This window comes from Sebastes fasciatus, chromosome 22, assembly GCF_043250625.1.
Source record: "Sebastes fasciatus isolate fSebFas1 chromosome 22, fSebFas1.pri, whole genome shotgun sequence".
NCBI classification, from domain to species: domain Eukaryota; kingdom Metazoa; phylum Chordata; class Actinopteri; order Perciformes; family Sebastidae; genus Sebastes; species Sebastes fasciatus.
The window spans coordinates 19,962,557-19,988,081 of NC_133816.1; the positions used below are offsets into that span (position 1 = coordinate 19,962,557).

At 42.6% G+C, this 25,525-nt stretch overlaps 1 protein-coding gene across 16 annotated transcripts in view; it reads left to right on the plus strand.

The window, feature by feature from the left end:
* The window catches only part of nrxn2b (neurexin 2b), a 795,015-nt gene that overhangs the window by 652,337 nt on the left and 117,153 nt on the right, over window positions 1-25,525 (plus strand). For all 16 annotated transcript variants that reach the window (XM_074624795.1, XM_074624794.1, XM_074624809.1 and 13 more), the window contains one exon: window positions 7,445-7,626. In XM_074624795.1, coding sequence (XP_074480896.1) covers window positions 7,445-7,626 — 182 coding nt within the window. The remainder of the gene's footprint in view (window positions 1-7,444; window positions 7,627-25,525) is intronic.

Sequence of the window (25,525 nt, forward strand, 5' to 3'; positions counted from 1 at the left end):
CAGTTGCTGTTTGGGGAGAACTTAGATTGTAGATTCTTCAGTCTGCCGTGTTCTCTTAATCAGTTGGAGACACACAGTTTCACAAATACACAGGTGCACAGGTGCTTAAAAGTGCTCCTACATACATGCATGTACGCTTCATATTCACTGGCACATACAAACAAAATAGGTTGTTTGCTAATGGCAATGGCGGCGTCCAAAACTACCCGTGTGATCATAACAACAACAAATCATACCGGTGTTTCCTGATCTGCCATCTCTTATCTTTAGTTTATCTTTAGTTAAAGTTTGGTTAATCTCGGAACCCATCGGCTATCGGTCTGACGACCATTTAGCCTCTGAGTGAAGCGTAGCCAGCAGACAGTCGATGGGTTGCGAGACTGCACTTCGGCCAATGCGTTCCGCCTCTTTTGCTCTCCACACGGAATGTTTACCTGCATTCAACCAAAGCCCGCTCAAACGTGATTGGCCAATAACTTACGGCACGTTCGATTTGGTTTCAGTTCTCAGACCCAGACGACGACATCATGCTACTTTGCCTTTGCTTCTGAGAGACGATAGTAATTCCTCACTTGACTATAAGAGGTCACTTGTCAGCATAAGTTGTTTTAAGCAGTTGGAAAAACAAGCAGATGTTGTTGTTTTTCTCATGGGGACAATATTGCATATATACCAACTAATCAAAGGACAATGGGTTGTTATGTTTTAATTAGGGCCGTCAAAGGCGCATTAATGCAACAGATTCTTTAGGTTGTGCCGGGCTCAGTTTTAAAGCTACAGTGAAAATACTGGCATCATATGAAACAAGAAAACCTAATGAATCCAATGGTACCAACCATGTCATACTAGCTTGTCATGAAGGAGGTTAAATAATGCTCCAAACTTGAGCTAAATTTTGGCGAGGAAAAACTGCCATGGCCGTTTTCAAAGGGATACCTTGACCTCTGACCTCCAGACATATGAATGAAAATGGGTTCTATGGGTACCCACGAGTCTCCCCTTTACAGACATGCCCACTTTATGATATTCACATGCAGTTTGGGGCAAGTCATAGTCAAGTCAGTACACTGACACACTGACAGCTGTTGTTGCCTGTTGGGCTGAAGTTTACCATGTTATGATTTGAGCATATTGTTTTATGCTAAATGCAGTACCTGTGAGGGTTTCTGGACAATATCTGTCATTGTTTTGTGTTGTTAATTGATTTCTAATAATAAATATATACATACATTTGCATAAAGCAGCATATTTGTCCGGTCAAATCTCCCTTTAATGTGCATTTTGAACAGATAAACAATATGTGATTATTTTGTGATTAATCGCGATTAAATATTTTAGTCCATTGGCAGCCCGAGTTTTACCCACATGCTTAAAAAGTCACTTGCTTTTATTTCTGTTCCCTCCAGACGTGTCTTCTTGGGTTTGATAAACACCTTTTTCTCCGTCTTTATTCGCTCCATCTCGCCTCCCTGTCGGTGTGTGTTGCATGGCAGGATTAGGGGGGTTTTCGCCTCAACCGGAGCAGCAGGTGTTTGCTGGGAGAAACAGTGACACATGGATGCGCCCTGCCAGACTACTCATTAGAGACTCTGCACCTCCTTTGTCTCCTCATTTAGAGGAGAGAAGAGTGCACGTACACGCGCACGTATACAATTGCACAGAGCAGCAGGTGGCCGGTATCAGCAGGACAAATCAAAGCAGGCAAAGTCAACCGCAGCTCTCACTGGATGGATGCAGAGGACTATTTCCAAGTACTATTTGTTTCTTTTTTTTCCTCAACTTTGGCACTTCTGTTTGTGACTTTCCTGCCAGTAAATGTGCTGATGATGAAGACAAAGTAGAAAGTTTGACAAGTGTGACTCTGACAGTGGCGTCAGGCGTACCGGAAGCTCTCTGGGGAAGACGAGGCATATGGTAGATGCTCCGCATGAGAGGGGTGTTAATTGATGAGAATTAGTGCACACGGAAGATATGCAGGGATGTTATACGTGCTGCATGTCTAATAATCAGTACACCCTAAATGAGATATCAGTGTTTCACACTGTTTTACAGTATTAACGTGGGATTTCTGGAAGCCTTAGGGAGCTTAATTAGAATTTAAAATAAAGTTCTACGGGTTCACTGTACTCTGTGACACAACATATGTCATAATAGTTTAGGTAGATTAGATTGGGACCTGTGGGATATATTTGATAGGGGACCACAGTGACTGAAAGATATTGCATTATAAAAACACATTTGATCGATATGATTTGTTGTGTCTCAGCCTGGAGTCCCTGCTGATATCTTTGCTCCTTAATTAAAGCTGAAATCTTTAATGATTAGAGGCACGTGAAATGATGTTAAAATGACAACAAAGATAGGAGTCACGCTTGTGGCATCGTCTCGTATTGTTGTGTCGTCTTGCGAGTGAATAATTTGAATAATTTATTTACTGAGCGGTGACGGAATGACACGCTAAAGTTGCATGGGACGGTGCAGATTTTGATTTTGACTGTGATATATCTGAATATTTCCCAGCATATTGTTCAATTATTACAGAAAAGAGAAGTTAAAGGGGGACTACGCCCATTTTCAAAATTCATACATGTTATTCCTATGGTCTAAGACAGTCAAACAAATATTAGTAAACATGAACAACTCTCTAAAACTCAAACTTGTGATGTCGTCAAGAATAAAGTGTGGAACTGCTCCATAGACGATGAATAGGGGAAGATGTTCTAGATGACACTGAGAGCACCCAGGGGAATGTTCTGAGTATATGGGAACATTTTCTGTTTCACAACTAACAACACTACAATAGAATAAAGCTCATTTGGGTATAAAAAAGAAAAGAAAATCAGTCTCCCATTCATTGTCTATGGAGCAGCTGCAGACTTTATACCCTATGACATCACAAGTTCAGACTTACTTCTTTGGTTTCTGGCTTTGAGAGAGAGTAGCTCATGTTCACAAATATTTATTGAACTTTACTAGGAAATCGGAAAGAACGGAAAAATCATATATGTCCCTCTAATTACTACAAAAAGACACTCTACTAAGAGGCACATTTAAGAAAGAGAGGCCAAAATTGATGCAGAGATATCCTGACTTTTAGTTGACTAGTGCAGTGCCTGTTCTTGGGCGTGGCTTTTCGGAGCGCCCAGAAGCCCAGAAGTGCTGCTTGCAGCGTCGTCGAGAACCGCTCATCGTCGTTGACTCCAGGGAAGTAAAGAAGAGTTTGGTTGTAACGTTAGTATATCCAGCATCCAGCACCACTGTTGAACATAGACACTACACGCCCCTTCGTCCCCAATAATACACCCGCCAAACGTGAAGTCGATTGGATGAACGATTCTCGAGATATGCGATGGACACACAGAGATTCCTTACTTTATAGTTAGATGGTGAGGGTCAAACTAAAAAAACACTGGATCCTGAACTTCCCATAATGCAAATTGACCTTCCGTTCACGTTACATGCCCATTTTTAACCCCTCTGACTAGAAAACATTGATTTGTAAAATTGGTGGAGTGCACCTTTAAGTTCCATCTGTGTGTGTGGCAGCTAAAGCACTTGTCTCAACTTTTATTCCTTGGCTCTCAAACTCTTTCCCTCCTATTACGAGTGCATACATCAACATGCACTCAGCTCAAACTACCATCAACCACCCTCTCTTTTTCCCCAACACGGCTGCACTCTCATCCATCACAACATGGCTCACCTCCCTCCCTGTTTGTCGGCCATTTTAGAAATCTTTTCTCCTCTTCCTCACAGCTGTCTCTTGCCCAGCTTCTGCGAAGCTCCAGTGCTGCACTGTTAATAATAAACACAGGAGGAAAAAAAGAAGGGAAAACGCCAACTTTCTTCTTCTCTCCACCATCCACAATTCTCACTTCTCCCATCCTCTCTGCTCCCCGTCTCCGTACCCCTGCTGTCTTTCTCCATCCTCTCTCTTCCCCCCCTCTCCTCTGGCACACAACCTCCTTGCCGTGCTGTGATAATTAGTCAGTGCTAAAATAATACAGCCTCAAGAAAACAACAAGAGCCGAGCAGAGGGCTTAGCTCCGCTGGGAGGGGAGGAGGAGAGGAGGAGGGAGGGCGGGACGGTGAGAGCCAGAGAGAGGAAGCCAGAGAGAGGGAGGAGAGTTGTGTGTGTCAGCCGATTTCAAATGGCTACCAGCGGATTGTTAGATAATGAAAGTGTCGGGTAGCGGAGTGAGTGAGCGAGTGTGTGTGAGCGCAACGAGACCGCACGTCTCCGTTCTTTATCAGCCCACCTTTTCCCTGTGTATGTCTGAGAGTGTGTGTTGCTGTGGATGTTGTTTGAAGGCCCCTGCAGTCGCTATAGAGCGCTCCGGGGATGACATGTTTTTGTGGGCCAACCAGGAAGTTAGCATCGCCCCGGTTCCCTCGACAAAAAGCCAATGGGATTGTTCCATTGGGTTTTGGATTATTGCAGAAAATAAGCTCTGTGGCAAACACACGTTTATGATACTTACACGTTTTGTTCAGCAAGATAATCTCCACAAATGAACAGAAAGGGCAATCGCCAGAAGTAAAAACGTCACGTTGGGCTATAAACAAACCTTTTTACAAATGTCATAGTGATTAGGTGATAATTAGCAAGTAACCTCTTTGGAATTACTGCCAAATTACCTCAATATTTACCGCAAATGGATGCTGTGTGTCAGCGTATGTGCAGGTGTGCACTACTATGATTGTGCATACATGGATCTGCATTTTTTAATTTTGATAATCAGTTCATAGTTTGCTTCATTCAGCGAATACAAATGCCAAACACTTGTCTGTTGTAGCATCTCAAAAAGTGAGGAGGTTCAACTTTTCTCAACAGTCAAGAAGCTACTTGAAGACGTCACGTTAGTTTCTGGGTCAAAATGCGGAGTAAAACGAAACTTGAATGAATCTTGTTCATCTGGAAAAAATGTAAAAAGTGCTCTGATGATGGCAAGGCTATCAAAAGTGAGGTTAGCACAAGCAAACACGTCACTCAAATGTAGTATGTAGTTGGGTTCATTGGGTCCAAAATGATCCATTGTTCACACTGAACTTTTTACAAAGTTATACAGACTGACAGGTGACGGAATGATTGGACAGTTTTGGCGATTCTCATCCTGCATCATCTGGACCCTCCACTGATGTAACTAAATACATTTACTCAAGTACTGTAACTACTACTAACTAACTTCGGTGATGGAAGGTGGACCTTTTGAGTAGCCTCTTGGCCAAAATATTGTACTTGAACACACCACAAAGACTACAGCCGACGGCCAACTACCACGTGCGTTCTGCACCTGCATGAGAGGAAATAACTCTTTCTAACTTTAGTCGTCAGCTTGCTTTCCTCACTTCATTTCTCTTCTCTTGCACTGATTCATTTAAGCTGAACAGCCAATCAGTGATTTGTCTCACCGACGGGCGCCACCACCGATGCTGAATCGGCCGAAAAACCTCAAACACTGGCAGACTACAACGGACACACCGCAAAAATACCCCGATAGACACTCACCGACGGCCCCAAACTGTCTGACGGCCGACCGTTGGCTTGGTGTGTCAGGGCCTTCACACCACAAACAAACCTACACCAGAGTCTGCATGGAATCGGACCATGTCCCACCATTTCAAGCGGTCTTGGTTCGGTTGTTTGATCCGGTTGTTTGATTGGCAGCTTTCACACCAGCCCAAATGAACCTACTAACCAAGCAAACAGACTTGGTAACTAACCCAACAAGGCTTGGTGTGAAAGCAACCTAAAAGTGCATCCGTGTCTATGCAACTGTGTGTGCTTTTCAAACATGTAGCTTCATATAGCTACATAGACATGCATTAGTATCTACATACAGCCTGTGTTTATCTGCGTTTATGTTCTAGGGTAGATTGACAGCTCACAGGGTTGAGAGCAGTTCACTGTGTCTTCATTACTCTATGCTAATCGCAGCCAACGCCCGTCATTTCACATTCACCACCGGGCTTACTGGAGCCCAGCCAAAATCCTAACTCCTCTGTTACAGTTCAAACATGAAATCGCTCAGCGAGCACGAGGCGGCTAGATCTTTTCGGCTGGAACTCAAAAATACTGTTGAGGCAAAGTTCCTTTGACAGGGGGATCTGAGGAATTTCTTTGTTGATGTTGAGGGCTGGTTGTTATACTGACAGCATAGCCAACACAAAGTTTGTCAGTTCGCCCTAGTTTGGAAGGCAACGCAACTGAGGGCAAGTGAAACTGCAAGTGGCTCGGCGGATTAACATTTCAAAGGGGAGTGACAGCTGGCCTTGGTGCTAGTACTAGTGTTAAAGAGAAACATGACTACATGATACACACTGTCAACACATTTTGTTCCCCAGGAAGAGTCTTTCACATGTGTACTCATTTTAAAATAAGATATTCAGGACACTAATTTTCAAACTTTTCACTGAAATGCTATTGAATGGTTGTTAGTCAGTATGTGACTTTTCACTGATGATAAAACGTCTTCATGTTTACAGCACTCATTATATTCATCATGCTCTCTTTTATAAATTATAACCTGCATATTGATTTCATAAACCAACCATTTTGAATGTTATCAGCCGATTGAATGGGTGTTATCAGTGGTTATCACTACCATTCTAATGGTACATGTCCACAGCCTTCCCATGCTTCCCATTCATTCTGTAAGCAGTCGTGCAATGCATTCTGGTAGTGTGGCGGTGCGATTCGAGAGACTGGGCGTCACGTTGGCTACTTTATGCAAATCACGGGCGTCCGACGCGACTCGCCACTTCCAGAAACTCCCAAGAAACTTTTAAGCTAACTGTTATCAATCCAAAATAAAGACAGATTCATCAACTGCATGGCGTATTTCTCGCATAAAATGTTTTCAGAAATACATTTCGGTGAACTGTTTTTGAGATATAAGAGAAAAAAGTTTCCAATCGAGCCGCCGTGTTGGTTCCGGTTTGAAAGCTGGGAGCAGCAGCCCACGAGGGAAAGTGTTCATCCAATCAGGTGCCTTGTGTCGAGTGGCAGCTCATCAATCATCTTCTTGTATTCGTATCGGTGATCAACCATGTGAATATATGATGACGGCCTTCTGAACCTACTAGTAGGTGTAGCAAGCCCCTTCTAACCAATATCTATGAGGCTGATAACCGCTGATAACGTCCATTCAATCGGCTGATAACAGTCGAAGCGGGTGCACCCGGCACACCATACCACAAAACGTATATGTGACAGAAGAGAATACATAAATGCTATTTATATGAAATGTTATGACAAAACATAAAGAGACACAACGTTGCTGTACATAATGGCAGCCTCCCACTTCTTTGCATAAATCTTTCCTTTCAGTTTATTTTTCTGTTGTGCTACTGAATATATTCTGCATTTGTGTGTGAGAAAATTTTTCGGTTATAACTCAATGATAACCCTCTCTTTCCCAATCCTCTCTGTGTGTTTTTGCAGCTGGGACAACATACATCTTCGGTAGAGGCGGAGCCCTCATCACATACACCTGGCCACCCAATGACCGGCCGAGCACAAGGGCAGACCGGCTGGCAGTGGGCTTCAGCACGCAGCTGAAGGAAGCCGTTCTGGTCAGGGTGGAGAGTGCCAAGGGACTCGGAGATTACCTGGAGCTGCACATAGTAAGATACCACCTTGGGGATATTGATGGGGGGTGAAATGATGGGGGAAAAGTACCCTAAGCTACATTCAGTCAGACGAATCACTGGGGGAAACCCAGAAAGAAAAAGGAGGGGATTGGGGAAGTACCTGAACAAGGAAGGTGAAAAAAGTGGGGCGTAGAAAGACGCCAAGGGATTGGGAGAGGACTTGGGGCTATTTAGACTAGTCACGGGAGAGGAGGGAGAGAATGAGTGAAATAATGAATGGAGGAAGGAGAAGCAGAAAAGGAAGGATGTCAAAGATGGCGGAAAGATGGTCTGCACCAAGGGACAGGGAGTAAACCAGAAGCTATGAATAGTAAGAGGGAGGCTGAAGGAGAAAGACAGGTAGGGAAGAGGAGGTCATTGATGCAGAATGAGTACAGTGAAAAGCACTTTGTTTGCTTGGGTTTTTGTACACACGATGACACTGGACATGGATATTCAAACAAAAACTAGTGAAATATTGGTGTTTTCGGCTGGTAAAAGATGGAAGCTTGGTATATACACATTGATATTTATGCTTGATTGTGACCCTTCTGGACTCTTTAAGCTTATAGGTTGAATTAGACTGAATTTGAGGGGCTTGGAGGCTGATTCCAGTTCATGTTGTAACTTGGGTGCCCAGTAGTGATGTAACGGACCAAAGTTGATCGGTGATTTGTACGGACGTTTGTTATCGGACAATATTCAGTAAAAATATGTGATTGGGAGATCGGCATTTAATGCTTTCTAGTCGCCAATCCCTGATAATGCTACATTGTGAGCAACAAATCTGTGTTCAAATCGGCAGGATGAGAGCTAGTTAAGGTTCCATTGAGTTGCATCATGTTGCGTTCAGGCTCTATTCAGTAAAAATGAGTATTAGGCGAAGGTAAATTCTAACGTTATCATGATGTGTTCAAATATAATCTTGTAAAAAGTAGTTTTTGGTGAGAAACTTGAATAAATCCAGATGTTTGAAGAAGATGTTTTCACAACAATATAGAATAGATATTAGTGAAGGAATTATGACCTATTTTGCTTCCTAACACTACCTCTAAGCAGCTTTTAATACATAATTAGAACTACTAATGCCAAGATTTATTTATCAATAAAAATGCAATCTTTTATATGCTAATCATTTGAATTGTGTTTTATGCAAATAACCATTTTAAATGACTAAAACAAAGTAAAAGGATAACATTTAAATTTAAAAACACCAATTTAATTAAAAAATAAAAAACGATCTGTACTGGCCAATATGGCTCATCGACAATGATCCTATCTGATCCGTGACACAAAACTGTGATACGATCCGTACAGTGAGTTTTGTGATCCGTTGCACCCTTAATTTCTAATAGTTTTGGTCGTAATTTCAATCAATGCGTTGCTATATCTCAGAAATGAACTTCAGCTATCCAATCATGCGTTTGTAACGCCTTACAATTTCAGGTTTTATTCAAGTTTGGTTTGGTCAAGTAACTTTTCCTCCTTGGTTTTATGAAAGACTGTAGTTAAATCTTCTCTGTAATTTAATTATCAAATGGCATTTACATCTTCGGTGTGTAGAGTACTTATAGGGGTCAGAGAGTTGAATCCGTGTGTGCAGAATCCAGAAAATGAATAATCACCTTACAGCATTTCCTTTTATCCCCTGTCAAACCAGTTATTGGCCTCATCTCTGCTTTTATTGCTTTCATATGTTAGGCTAAAAGGTCATGTAAAACCACCTCTAATGACAACTTTAAATGGCAATTAAGGGACAGCAGGCATTTAAAAATGCATTTACACAGGCTCTAATTGTCTCGTTGACCCCTACGCTTCTTCTTCCCAGTATTACATTCAAAGCTCATTTTCATTTTAATGGACGGGGGGGTTATGTTAATTACCAACCAAGACCGTACCTGGTGACTCTTGATCCACTCATCATGTTGCTGGAGTCAAAATATTAAACACTGTGCGTCGTCAGATTACCACCCACAGTGTTTTACCGTAGCAGCTGGTGGGAAAGATGTTGGAATGTCCTTCAGTTCCTTCGCACTCTCTTAAAGTACGTAGTGGTACGACGCTATCAGTGTTATCTACACTTATCCACGCTCAGCTATCTGCGCAAGTGTGTGTGTATATGTATGTGTGTGTGTGTGTGATCACACCACTCCAACATCCCCGTGACCCCAATTTGTTTGGGCTGGTCATGCCTGGAAGCGACAGGAACATTGTTGACCCTGGGTCGCTCCTCATCCAGTGATCAGTAAACTGAGAGGAACAGAGAAAGGGATGATGGGAAAGAGGTATAGGTGAAAGAGTAGCGGGGGGGGGAGCTGGTGGATAGACCAAGTAGGTCAAAGCCAATTTGAATGCTCGTAACATCAGTGATGAATAATGGTAATGACTGGAAGGATGAAAGATCACAGCGGTAAATGCAATGGACACAACAAATGCTGCTGGAGGTTGATGTAGTGATGTAGCTATATTTATGTTGCTTTTTAATATTGGGTTGTTTGGAGTGAGTCAACCTTTGGGCCTTATAAATATCAATGCATCAGACCTGCAATACGTCCTCCAGAGTAGGCTCGCATGACCACAAAAACAGTCTTGTGTCCCTCGTAGACAGTGACAGAGTAAACAAACCGGTAATAGTAATAACGCCATGCTGAAGAGTTGCTGTGTAGTTGGTTGCACCAACAATAAATCCAAAAACGCTGATCTCCGATTTGTTCCTTTGCTGTGTCCTAAAAAAAGATGTAATAGAGGGGCTTTATGGCTCCAAGCTATAGACCAGACCAGCATGGCATCATCGCCGAGTCTGTGCTCCCTTTTGGGGGAAAGAAACTCGCAATCACAAGAGAGAAAATGATGAAAAGCTGTTGTGTGATGTCTGGATTAACAATGTCCAGCCACTGTTTTGGTCGGAGGAAGACTGAGGGGACATGGCGGCGATCAACCTTCATCTATTAAGGGATTGTGAACGCTCAGGTTCAGGCAAAATAAATATTAGACATGTGTATAAAACAAAAATTTGTATAACAAGAGATGAATGCATACAAACTTGTAAAGATTATAATCCAAACATACGTCAAATTGCATTGATATCTGTAGTATCTTCGGTTTTCTATCCGCCCCCCAAAAGATGTCCTCATTCACCTCTAGTGGCATGTCTCCATGCAGATTTGCCCTGGTTTTAAGCAGCTATTCAAATAAAATGGAAGCGAATGGAATTTCGCAGCATTGAAAAAGCAAATTAAAACAATTCAACAGTGACATCTCTTCCCAGAAAAACACTGTCCTAATTACTGAACATAATCCACAGACCTCGCTGTGACTGGAACTACTTTTCAACTGAAAGAAATAGTTCCCATTGAAACAGTTGACTGTTCTGTGGATTATCCTGAGCAATGATGAGACTGTTTCTGGGAGAATATGTCATTTCAATGCTGTGGGAGCACACAATAAAATTCCATTTGCCATTAGGGTGGGGCAGATATTTCAAAAACTGCAGAAATGAAACCCAATCTATCTAGATGCCACAAGAGGTTGGCGAGATCATGTCTTGTTTATGTCATTTAAGGTGAACTGATCTTTTAACTTAGATGCAACTTTTTTGTGGAGTTTCAGGTGAATTTGTTTTTTATTCTAACCAACGAGTGGCTCCTCGCTGTTTATCTGTGCCCGTCCCTCACGATCACTCATCAGCCATTATTTTGTGTCTCAACCTTATATTCTCCATCTAACTTCTGTGTCTCTCATTTGCTCCCTCATTCCCTCACGTCTAGCCCGTTCATTCTCTCTCTCTCTCTCTCTCTCTCTCTCTCTCTCTCTCTCTCTCTCTCTCTCGCTCTCACACACACATCAGTGCCTCCGACACACCGGTCCGGCTCCTTCGCTCCCATTGCAATTACATTTCATTTGCCGCCGCTGCTCCCGAGTCGCTCCCCTAAATGACTCTGTTCAGCCCGTGGTGGGTGTTTGCGTCCCGTTAATTATGCCCGTCTCTCTTTGAGGGGAGAAGTACAGGCAAATTAGACCTGAGAACCCAGGAGCCATGGCCCCATATCATCCCACCTGATGGGGGCCCTCACAGACCCAATCAAACTGCAAAATAGCTCCGCGTTCAAGCAGTGATGGTGGCCCTTAGGTCCAATACCTGGGGCTTTATTCGTTAGCTTCGGCTGGCGGTGGTTCCAAAATAGCATTTCACTTTTCATTCCAGGTTAGCTTGTTTTGTGGACTCTAATAGGATTTCAGGGGGTTCTAATCCTGACTGACGTATTTGAAAGTGCACATGCACAATACTAAGAGAATGTAGTGTTTTGTTTCAGGTTCTTGGCTTTCTGCATTTTGAGAACAGACGTGCACCCATGAAGCAATTGATTGATTAACCAATGGGATAATCGTCCACCGTCTTACCTGGGTATTGTTTACAGAGACCAGGGAGGCTGGCATCACTTTCCACAAGTCAGTATAGAGTAGATGAGAGATTTATTTGTTACTTATGGGTCAACTAAAACTACAACAAGTTAGTGAACTAGGTCAGTTTACGTTAGCTACCAAGCAACGGACCAGCTGAGTTCTAACTTATTGCTGATTGCTAGCTCAACAGCATTGATCTGTTAGCTAAACAGACATTGTTTTAATATATATATGTATTTGAAATACATAACTTTGCTCAAAAGTAACGTTTAGTAACGTTAACGTTCTAACAAAGTTATTAATATTACCCTAACATTTGACCGCTAAGCAGCTGATTCCAGGTCAATCAAGTGTAAAGTAAACAACAACTGATTGTAACTGCCTGCCTGCCGGTAGGCCATAATGCTAAATCTATTTAGGATTTCTACATAAAAGATATTGCTTAATGTAGTATATTAGCCAATCACAATATCAAAAACAGTTTTTACATATTAAGTTCAAGCAAAATTGAAAAAATAAAGTAATTGTCTGCAATATAAATGCACAATTATGAAATGATCTTCATGATTGGAAGTATGATTTGTTCTCTTGGAGCTATAATAATCAAAAGCTTAGTTTTTGTGGTTCATTTTAGACAGACACATTTGTCTCACACTCATTATTTGGAATAAAAAACAATATTGATAGAAAAATACAAGGATCGCTGCCATATGGTTCCATCCTGGAATGACAAGTTATTAGAACATGTCACATCTACTGTCTTATATCTTTGTTTCTAAGACTGTATCATTGAGTCAGTGGCCCTTCAGACTGCGATCACAAACATTTCCTGCCATTACAGGATATGAAACATCACTGATAGATGCTATCTCTGTCTGTCTCACTAGAAATACTGGCACTGGTGGGCACGACTGATGATAACATGTCATCAGGATGTAATAGAACACGATTCCTTATCTCTCGTGAACCGCCCTTCTCTTTATTTAACCTTCCTCCCCTTACATGCCCTCTACCTCTTTCATGCCACCCCTCATTTCTGTCCATTTACCTGACAGAGGGCAGCACATCACTCACTACATCGTCTTGACGTGCTGTCACCAGGCCCCGGGGTATAGGAGATGTAAAGTCGAGGTTGTGGGATAAGGTGCTTAATACTGAATCTGCTGACTGTGGCGTAGCGTATCCTCACAAGACCTTGTTTCTTCCCTAATTATTTACTGTGGGTGTGTCTGAAAGTGCTGCAAACTTTCTAGTTGACATTTTGAGAGTTCTAGATGAAAAAAAAGCTTTGCAATTCATTATCTGTAAAATGCCATAGGAATGAATCATCGCCGAGCAGACCAAACATGACTCTGCATATTGCTGTTGCACTGCAGCATTACCCATATGTCTGTAAAGATTCTCTGTCATCCAGGTCAGGATATATCAAGCAGTGGTTAAGCAAAAACAGCTGGATATGCTGAAGAACATTTTGCCGTTCATCTAGCAGACTTCATCAGTTCTACTGACTGCTGGGGAGTTCCTCTGTATTTAATCACCCAGAGAAGTTAAATACCACAGAACTCCCCAAGAGTCAGTAGAACTAATTAAGCCTCTTGGATGAATGGTGGAACATTTTCAAGAATACCCAATAAGGCCAGTCGTCTTTTCAATTGTGCACAGACGAGCATTTTGGTAGCTCAAGTTGTAACCCCCAGTGTAACGCATACATTGGGGGTTGAATTAGCAACTGTGTGGGGTTTCCTCAGAAAGACCGTCTTGATTTTGCATGTTTAGAACAGCAACGGTCAAGTCCACTTACTTAGTAATTCCCAGGTCTTTCAACCATACTCTACGGCCATCTTCGGCAAATAGAACTTGCTCAGTTGTCTTCACCCTTGGTTGAGGAAGTTGTAGAGATTACAACCCCTATCTCTATGCAAGGATGGTCAACGTATTCTTATACAACGGTACATATGATATCTCATGAAAAGTACTTTAGTTTTCATGCGTTCTCCTACGAAAGTCGAGCAACACAAGCGATCAGTGCGCCCATGCAAGCAGAACCTGTTTAGGCCACAAAACTACTTGCTCAGGTTCAGGAAAAGATTGTGGAAAGGTAAATTAAATCAATGTTGACTTTTGCTTTCCTGGGGAAAAGTCCTGTTTGACCCATCCATCCACCCAGACCTCCTATCTATGTGTCGCTCTTTATACTACGTCACCTGACTTCCATAGAGGCAGCCCTGCACGTCTTGGATCACAATTATGTGGGTTATATATGAATTACAGTGCATTACTTTTCGTAGGTATAAGTGCGACTAGTGAATGAGAACAGCCTGATCTGGTCCAAGGTCCAACTGATGACACCTGAGCGAATTTCCATTTGCCAAAGAAGGCTGCAGGACTCATTTGAAAGCTCCAGGAAGTAGTCAGGATTTTTATTGAAGATACCACCCTAGTGGTTTCACCACTAACAACATGAATTAGACAGGAACCTACACAACTTGTATTACTTCAGTGAGCATTTATGTTTTCTTCCATTTAGTAGACAGGATGTCCCCCAAGTCCCCGCGATGTCTCTGACAGGATGTTAGATCGACAGAAGTAAAAATGGTCATTTGGGGGAGGGCAGCACATCATTTTTCCCAATCTTCATGACATTTCCACCATCAGGGCCTGGGGGTGTGAGATTCAGGGAATGAAGGGTACAGACAGATATGGAAGTGGGCTGATCGCTAAATCTCCCATCTGTGGCTGCTGGAAAAAGCTGATGTCCTTGCAAAGACCTTGGGGTCCAACAGAAACCGGTTATAATTTATATTAAAAAAAAGCCAAACATTTTCTTTCTGGATTTTTCTGCCACAACACCAACATACTATCATTATCAAAAGTAAGAATGTCATTTATATCAATTGACATTTTCAAATGATGTGTTCCTTTTAGGGTTGTACCGAATGGTTCGAAGCTTCGTTCATAACGTTGACATTCAAATTCTAAATCAATAATCGAATGCTGTTATTTTTGCATGTCTATTCACTCTGTTTAAAGCTGGTATTTATGCACAGTTGCAGATAAAGATCAGGCTACACAATTATTATAAGTATTATACTATATCAAGAATTAGATACCAGTGGTGGCTGCGTGTGATCCAAACATATGGAATAACTAAGCGTTGTAAATTCACATGTTTTTATCTAACGAAATATTCTGCTTCAATCCATGATTGTTGGCGTTTAGCCTTTCTAAAACAAGCTTTTCACTGCAGTTAAAAAAGCGTTTGCTCTCCCGTTTGTCACACACAAAGGACGTACAGTACCTGTATTAGCGGGGCGGACTAGCAGCCATCTAACAGCAACATAAATTACATTTATGTAACTACAACAACAAAAATAATCTTCTTTTTTGTGAGGGGATAACGTCATAAAGTATGACGACAGACATTCGAAGCTTGAATGCAGTTAAAATCACTTGTTACACCAAAACCTGGGTCCAGGTGTACGAATTAAAACTTGCTGATCATGTGTAGCTGGTTGAGTGCAGCTGGAAATGTCCGCCTATAGATCTACAGTATGTTAGCAGCAGCTATAAGAACAGGTGAACTTTTAGTCTGTCTCTTCCTGCCTTAGCTTTACTAGACTGAGTGTGAAAGCTGCAGTGGTATGTCAGAGTCTGGCGTGTTTCCCCGCAGTCATACCTCAGTGCAAGCAAAATTACATTGTTTAGTTTTGTGCTGATTTGATTTGTCCATTTTTTCGTGTACACAAACATTTGCAATTTGAAAACTGGGCACGCAAAGAGTGTTGCCTTTCGTTTCGGTCTGGCTACAACGTCTCGTCTTGCTCCAGCTTCATGCTCTGCTGTTCCTGCTACCTGGCTCACTGCAGGCGGTCCCCCCCCCCCCACCACCACCAACACCACCACCACCACCACCCAGGGTGGTAAACAAAGGTGCTGAGGTAAACTAAGCTTGGAAGACCATCTCGGATTTTGCTTCCCTCGTCCAAAAGTGTTTGTTAACTACAATATGGAGGAAATGACTTGTCTAGAGGGGCCTCACAAAACTTCACGACTACCCTCAGCTTTATGACTCATCTGGTGTTAATAAGAATTAGCAGGCAGGTTCTTTAATCTGAGCAGAAGTAATTTTGTTTGCTTACGTATGTGCAGATATGTAGCTGTTCTCACTCAATAAACAACACAATAAAGGCACAAAACAGAGCAGCAAATTAGGGTAGTTAGTTATGCACAGAGAGCTGAGTCATTAATGAATAAAGGACCAAATATCAGAGCCATTCTCTTCATGAGCTACTCATAAACTTTCCAAATGGCCTGGCAGATGGCTGAATAAAGTCGAAGCAGTTTCGATGTGCCTCTCAGACTAGGACTCTTTTTTAGTACATTTCTTTAGAGGTGTCTGTTTGTATTTATTGCTGTTCTTACAGGCACCGCTCACATTTGACAGTCATTACATTTACAGCTGGCAAGTTGTCGCGCTAACTGCTCTGTGGGAAGTGTCTCATCTGCAGTTATGGGCCGGTGCACAGTGCGCAGCAGGCCTCCGCGAGTCCCTCCATCACTGGCTGTCCGGTCCCGGCTCGTAGCATTGAATAAGGGCGGCCTCTGATTACCCGTGAGGGAGCCATCCCTCACCACGACCGTCTAGTTTGAGCAGGGGCAGAGAGAGGCGGTAGCAAAAGGGACATGGCTATATTTTCTCCTCTTGACCCCACCCTTACCCCTCGCACAGCATGTGACAAATGCTGATTGTGAGAGAAATAGAGAGAGACACGTTCCTGCACACAGGCTTTTTGTGGTCAGCATCTGACTCAGGGCCGGGTAAAGGCATAGACCGTATAGGCGGTCGCCTAGGCCGCCACCTTCCGGAGCGTGTTGCTCGCCCTCTAAAAAAAATAAAAAAAAATAAATAAATACAAATAATAAAAAAAAAAAAAAATGCCAGTTGACGCCCCTTCCTAATTTTCTGCATTGAGGTAACAAATGAACAAATAAATAAATAAAGTAAATCTCTTTCTCACATTTTTCATCTGCCCGTCCGCACTTATTTATTAATAAAAATGTAGATTGTAGTGAAACTAACTAAACACTTTTAAGCCAACAATATTAGGAACCAATTGTTTATTTATATTATAATAAATACAGTTATTTATGAAAATAAAAATCTTGATTTTTGTCTTAAAACCAGTTTGATGTCTGATGTGTGTTGCGTTTTACGGGGCTAGGGTTAAGCTGGGCATACACTGTACGATTTTAGCTCGTTTCTCTGGCCCGAATTTTGAGCCGCACGACTCATTTTAGAGACGGACCGTATTTCAGCTTCGTCGAGTGTCATTTGCCAGCAGCGTATAGAGGCTATCACTGTCTTATTTCTCCTCTTTTTGACGGTAATCAGAGCGTAGCTATCAAGATAACGATATAGGTTCCAGTAGATATAGTGAAACATACCTTACCTCCAATTCTCTGTGCAAACTGACATGGACAGTATGGCTTGTCCATAGTGTCCATGTCTTCCTAGCCACCTGCAAGTCCATATACGCCGGCGCCTCAGCTTCGACGTTTCAGCAGGCAGGATTTCGCCTAAGGCACCAAAACGGCTAGAGCCGGCCTTGATATGACTGCATTAGCCCTCACTAGGATCTCTTTTCCTCTCACTGCTGGCTAATAAGAGGAAACTCTTTTTTCGGGATACACGCTGCTTTTCTTTCATTTTTTTTTTTTTTTTTTTAAGTTCTGACGACCACAGGTTATCTGTCGAGGGTTTAAGCCAGCTACTGTTTAATTATGGGTTGAAAAATGTGATCTGACATGCGACGGCAGCCCGGGAGAAGATGAGTGGCGAGGAGAGCGGGGATGGATGGAGAGCTTTTGCGAGAGTGCAGTGGGGAGCCGAGAGATGCTGGCGTCAGATAAAGGCAGATGGTGATGCGGATAAAACTGTCAGAAAGAGGCAGAGGCTTTTATCCTCTACTCCCTGCCCCTGGTAGCACACACATGCACACACACACACACACACACACACACACACACACACACACAGTACGCCTTTACTCCTAACTAGCTGTCAGTAGCACACAGAGTCACGCGCTGCTCTCAGATTCCAGCTAGCTGCCAGAGTTGCACACAGACACATTTGCAAGGACACCTTCACATTCACTTACAAGACGTGTATGATTAACCCTGCTACACTTTAATGCTTGCAGACAATTTACAAGGGCAGCCCCGCACATAGTGATTTTGTTATTTCCTTATTTATAACCCCACCACCGCCGCCGCCGCCACCTCTCCTTTCTTAAATGGGTGTCACATCTCCCGCCTCCTCTCCTTCATCTTGTCAGAGGGGTAAAAGGCAAACATGCAGGGAGGGACGGAGGGATGAAGCGTGGAGAACAATTGAGGGAGAAAGGGAGGCATTGCTTTGATGAATGCAGCTGCCTCGCAAAGGGGAGTGTGGGCCGCCGTCGGTAATGAGATCGGGTCCTGGTGGGTTTGGCAGGGTCTCTCTCCTCAGCTGGCGGGAGCCTGACAGCATATCGATTAATCCTTCCCTTTCGCATCACTAATTAATTGTCCCGGCGGGTGGAGGTTTCATCATGGGTGGCTAACTTTGGATGGGCGAGGGGGATTAGGAGCTAGACCTTCCTATAAATCCCGCCTCCTTCCCGAGGATTGGCGGACTCCTCTCATATCTAACCGCTCATAAACGAAATCCATCTATTTGACCGGTGATGCTTGTGGAGGGCAGCACACAGCGTGGGTTTAATTGCCTCCTGAGAGGTCTAACTCTTGCACATCAGTCTCTCTGGATGACCATTGTAAAGCAGGGCCTCTGCTTGTACCTGCTGTCTTGATTTTTAGATGCGAGGCACTTCTTGAATCCAAGAGGTAACTCACTGCTGAACAGCGAGCTTCACTTCACTGTGTGGCTTTGTTAATTCGTCAGGTATAAATGTAAATTGTCTATTAAAGGGTCATTTATTTTGTCAACTATGCATCAGCTTACATAGTGAAAGTAGTGTAGTAGTAGTGAAAAGCTTTGCTTTTGCAAATGTGTTGTCTTTACCACTTAAAATACATGTGAAATACTGAAACTAACTCATGATAAGTCCATAAAAAAACATAACAAGGTGGCCTCTTGACTCCCTTTTAGTCACTGTACTTGTAGCTCCCTTCGTCCATGTATCCTGTGAGAGTGAGAGTGGTGGATGGGCTCTCCGGATCAATAAGCTATTAGGGTCCAGGAGAGCAGGCCTGTCTGTACGGTTCCAGTCCTGCCTTTAATAATCACCTGGGAAGGCCAAACTACCCTGTTCCTATTCTTTCTCGTCATCGCCTGCCATCTCCTCTCCTCTCCTCTCCTCTCCTCTCCTCTCCTCTCCTCTCCTCTCCTCCACTCCTCCCCCACTCTGTGCTCCGTCGACATCCTTGTAGTGTAAACACAATTGGTTCATCAGCTTAGTCCAGATGAGTACTGTACTACCCGCACGGCGTGTGATGAATGCCTAGCAATCCAATATGATGCACACAGCATTGTGATGCATGGCGCCGACAGTGTCGCCTTCGCCGCTCGTGTCGTCTTATTTAAGATTTAATGTGCAGCGTTTCACGTTCGCTGTGTGGGCTTTTAATCTTGGAGATTAGGATTTAACTCAATGAGCCTGGCGTGGAAGGGTCCACAATATGACTGCAGGAATCAGGTTGAAACCTAAAGGAAAAAGAAGATGTGTATATAAATGTAGCTTTTCTTCAACAGTCCCAATATTCACTATGAAGACAGAATAGTGGCGTGGGATTGGGAGGAATATACCCCTTTTCTGTTAGTCAACATGATGACGTATTTTGATTTATTTTGTTAGTTTAATTTTGTTAGAGCCTCGAATCACAGTTTTTCGTCTCAAATATATGTGATATCTCGATTCTGGCACCCAACAACAACAGCAAGATGACATTTTCGATGTGTAACTTTAACCCATTGCTAGTGTTAGCCTCCAGTCTTTCCTTTGTTTTGCCTCCAACTAACACCATGATGTATCACGACGTCAACACAAAAAGGGTCTATAAGGAAAGAGGAAGGGAAGGTCAGAAAGATAAGATATAAGAGGATGGAAAGGAAAAGAGAAGAGTCTACTTTGTCTTTAGGGAGGTGCCCCGAGGAGACGACCACTGTGAGGTCCTCTCTAAATGTCACCGCTGCACATCCAGCCTTCAGCTCCCTCTGGATGCACTTTAGCCGGGCCTCCCCTCGCTCGCTGCAATAAGCATCGGTCCAGCGCGGACAGGACAACTCATTTATTGCACGCAACTCTAAATCCATCCAGCATTGCTCATTAGACATTATGCCTTCATTTGCATTCTGATTCATCCACACCTACTGTTGCTGCCCGCCGTCGCTATTAACGATTCTCCGTGACTAATACACTCATTTTCTGTGTGAACGCGCAGGTGTCTGTGCCATTCTGAATGGTCTCATTAAAACTATTCTCACCCATGATTAACTCATAATGCTGACACATGCATGGCTTTTTCAGTGCGGATACGTCATTCTTAAAACAAACACCAATTTCCTACAGTGCTTGTGTTTAAACTCCCAATTTTCACATTTAACACATTCCCCGGCTTCTCGCTGTGTGTTATAATTGGGGTATGTTTTAAAAGCTGCCGGTTAGCATTTTATCTAATACTTTTTGAACTTTGGCTGACCCCTATGTCTTCTCTCCCTCTTTGATTCATCACCACATCCATAATTTATCCTTGCCCTTTACACGAAAGTTTATCTATTGACTTTCTGTACTGTTTTAATAAAGCTTATGTCTTCTATTGATTGTAAAACCACCAGGAGTCCATGCCCCCCTTTAATATATCAATGGACCACCAAATGAGCATTCTACATCACGTTTGGCCCATTTTCCTGGAGAAAAACAAATCTAGATCTTGTTGCCCAAACAATAATGTGAGTGTAGCTAAAGAACATATATGTCGGCAAGAAGTGAAAGCCATTTGTTTGTGTCATTGCAACGTCAGCTCCCAGCAGTAAAGCTACGCCTCTGCAAATTTTGGACTGAAAGCGACTACCGAACAACAGTTAAACGTCCGCCTACAAAGTCACCCGATTCGACTGTTATCAAGCCATTAAATAGGCGTTATCGGTCGCTATAAGCACCATAGATGTGGGTCATTAGGGGCCGACTACGCCTTCTACGTTGTAAAAGTGAAACTTAAAAGCAACACGTTGTAAAACTGAATGAAAGGTCACGTTTTGAAAACAAACAAAAAGGCTTCTTTGGGTTTAGACAACAGAACTACAACTTCTTTAGGTTTAGGCAACAAAACTACAACTTCTTTAGGTTTAGGCAACAAAACTACAACTTCTTTAGGTCTAGGCAACAAAACTACAACTTCTTTAGGTTTAGGCAATAAAACTACAACTTCTTTAGGTCTAGGCAACAAAACTACAACTTCTTTAGGTTTAGGCAATAAAACTACAACTTCTTTATATTTAGGCAACAAAACTACAACTTCTTTAGGTTTAGGCAACAAAACTACAACTTATTTAGGTTTAGGCAGTAATACTACAATTTCTTTAGGTTTAGGCAACAAAACTACAACTTCCTTAATAAAACTACAACATCTTTAGGTTTAGGCAACAAAAAAAAAAGTTCGGTTTTGGCAGACATCAGGGTATTTAAATGTTTGTATATGAGGGCTATTTAAGTGTTCGTACTGGGAAGTTAATTTACCTAAAAAAATATTATCCTCTGATTTACAGACTTCTCTTTATACATCCATGGCACTGGATTCATTGGCGTTTTCAGTCCAAAATGGCGCCATCTAGCGGCTATTGTTAAAAAAGTTCTTTGCTCTTTGGTGTCGCTATGAGGAAAATCGAGTTAGTCAGACTTTTCGGCATTGACTCCAAACATCTGCTTTGAGCTTTTTCCATCCCTATCTTAAAATGGTGGTCAAACACTGTTACAGAATCTTTTCTTGCTCTTATCTCAGAGTACTTGTTGACTCCCCTTGGGGACGATGTTTCTACCTTGAACACAGTCGAGCACAAAGGAGTGACTGAAAGCAGAAAGAACGATAAGTAAAAGAAAAACTGACTTACAGGCTGAGGGAGGGAGAAAAAAAAAAGGAAAAGCGACAGAGCCGGAGAGAGAAAGATGGACTACAAGAGGATGTCTCGGAGGCCGAGAGAGGAAGAAATATGTTTACATCTGCTCATCCATGCAGAGCGCGCATGACTATGTTCCCAAGCCCTCGGTGATGTACTCAAGGCAGCGATGATGAATGCATCCTTTCTCAGTCACCACTCTTAACTTTGCGAGTCCATCAACCATTCCGCTGTTGGCAGACCAGGAAGAAAAGAACACTTCATTATTCAGTGCTTTTGTTGTTCTGAAAATGAACGCCATTAAGAATGAATGTGTGGAGCCGTCAGCATGTAATGCGGTCAAAACTGAGAGTGAAGATCTTAAAAAGCGACCAGTGTAGAGCAAAGATAAGAACACTTTTCTAACTTTTGAGGAATAAAGGAGCTCTTAATAGATGGCACAGCTGTGAGTTCAGTTCCACACAAATGTCCCTTTGAGGAAGAAAAAGAGGCAATCAGCGGGGCCAGGAACATGGCATTGACTGCGCCATGATGCTTTTCCATTTACTCCATTTACTAAGTTCAGACTTAGTTACATCTCAAGGTTTCTCCGCTGATAAAGTCAGTGTACAACATATGCTGTTACATGCAGTGTGTGGGTGTGCCGGTGGTCGATGTGCAGAGACCAAGAATATTTTGTCCACCAACCGTAACTTGAGCAGTTGGTCTGCTGCCAACGAATTTCCGTTGCTTGGTGAGGAAAAACAGAGGCTGAAGAGGGATGAAGTGAGGGATGGCAGTAGAGGGATGGACAGAGTTAGAAAATCACACAATTTTTCTTTTTTTATTGCAATTGAGGTAATATATTTGTCGTTTTTTTGCCATCATTTCTACCTGCTAAGATATTGATGAAAGTAGTTGCTGCGATCTGGGAACGTAGTGAAATCACTGCAACAAAGGAACATGAAGCAGTCAGACAGGATGTAAACCAGCCAAATGACTCTATTTAGAGGTAACACTAAAATAATATCTGGTTTGCCTTCTACCTGCCATTCCATGTGAATGCAGCATTATTCGTTTTCAACATTTTCAACATCTAAGTTATAATAAAAAGCTCCGATATATCCAACCTGCTGCTGAATTACATGGAAGTGCCTAAGAAAAGGCAAACCAGTATGAATGCCTCACATCTTCCAAAGGCATCCAAGGTATTTAGCTCCCGTTTAATGGATAAAGTGCTATATTGTCAATGATTTTAACCCTCACCCACCCAACTCTGCAATCACTTAACTGTTTTGAACTGTCTAATGATGTGAAAGCTTGTAAATCATAAACATGGTAGTCTTTCTCATCTCTACCAGCCATCCCATTTGACGTGAAAGCGGCATGATGATGGATGTTTACAGCGGACAAATATTCCATTTTCTTTTGCTTTCTCTTCTATATAAGTTTGGCAAACCTTGGGGATCTGTTTTAAACCTGTGTGACCGCCATGATAATTCATTAATTGGATTTTGGGATTTTGATATCTACCCAAATCTCTACATTAACTTAGTGAATCCAATGTCATTTTGCCTCATAGAAATAAAGTCCAGAACCAAGAAAATAGTCTCTGTAATGTAATACTCCTTTAACGTCCTCTTATCCCTCACTTGTAGCCTCTTCTCTCTTTTCAATTTGTTCTTCTTTACGTGTCGAGGAGTGGTTTCACCAGTAATGCATCCCCACTGATATGAGTGACTGAGGTCTTAGCTCACTGAGCAGCCAAAGAAGTCCCGTCTTCCTCTCTCTCTCTTTCCCCCAAGAGAAGAAACCCTCGTTGTCAGCGCGGCGATAACCGATTCATGTTGGGCCCGCGGAGACCATCCTATGGATGTTCACTGCTGAATCTTTCATGCGCTATCACCCGGCCGATAAGGGGCAAATAGGATTCGCCTGCTGCAGCTGCTGTATTGCTTTTGGTAAATCTCCTGTAAAGACCATTTTCTGGTTGGATTTGAAGGGAAAGCGGTGATGAAGTTGGAGACAGGTGCGAACGGAGAGACAATAGAGATAAAGGACGGAGTGGATTATGTTGTAAATATATACTAACAGATATATGTGCATAATGATCCCCCACATAAGGATCCCTCCTCTTTGGCTTTTGACTAATCCAAGCTACATTATGCTCTCAGAACTGTGTTAAAACATCAGTTATTGTGACATGAATACACACGCTTCTTTGCAGCAGTTTAATGCTTCCTACTCGCACTCAATCTCTCGTTTTCCCCCCCTTTTTAACAACAACAATCGGTGTGCCTGTCGCCCGTATCCTCTTTTGTGTCTCTTTTGTGTCAGATTTGGCTCCGAGTTTGATCAGAGATGGAAGAAGAAGGGTGTGAAAAAGTGTGTGGGGGGGGGGGAATAGTATAGTTCTCACTCACTTTGATTCATTTTGTCTGCCGTACGTTCGTTCGGCGTCTCGCTCATTCTCCCAGGGAAGGGGGTCAGTTGGAGGGAAGTACACAAGCCAGCCAAAATGGCTACAGCAAAGCAAAAGCAATCTCTTGTTTCCTTAAGCTCGCATTCACAAGAGCTGCGTGATTCGAGACCTGAAGAGGGAGAAGATAATTTCTTTTCGTGACACGTTTATGAGATGTGAAGAAAGAAAAAAAATCCCAAACAAAACAAAAAACGGTGTCTTCAGAGAAGACAGTCTTTGATTCTCACTGTCTCACCCTGCCTCATATTAAGGGGGGAAGCAAAGCCACGAGGGAGGAACCTCTAATAAGTGATTGAAGGATTGGTGCCGTCGTATTATTCCTGCACAATTTAGGAGGAGAAGGAAGTTCATCATTCATTCATTGCTTGCTGCTGCTTCTGGGAATTGAGTGTACCGCCGTTTCTTAGGTTCATCTGGTTGGGTTCGGTACAATCAGATGCAAGCGTCAGAAACAGCCTGCAGTCATTTAGTTTGTAACCACACATGCCTTTCACTCTTTCTGTCCCTCATGGAGAGACTCTTGAGTGCATTAAACGCTACTCTGCTGGAAGAAAGAAACTTTATGAGTTTCTGGTGAAAGAAATGCAAAGGTATAATTTCCTGGAAATAAACTTCTTCATCAGGCAACCAGGAGCTGACGGACTCAGACAACCTAGATTGGAAATTGATCAGAATTAGCTTCCGATTTCAACCGTCGAAATCAAAAGCAGGATCGGCAATTGATTTTTTCCTCCAGCCTACTTGCGTGAATCCAAATGTTTGCAGCTCCTTTTGAAAAAATTTATTTGACAACAGAATTAATAGCAGTAGCTAGCAGGTCATGGTTATTCTTGTTGTTCCCCCTAACTCTCTATCTCTCTAACCCTTTTATTATATCTTCTTTTTTTTTTCTTCCACTCCCTCTTTGCTGAGTCAGC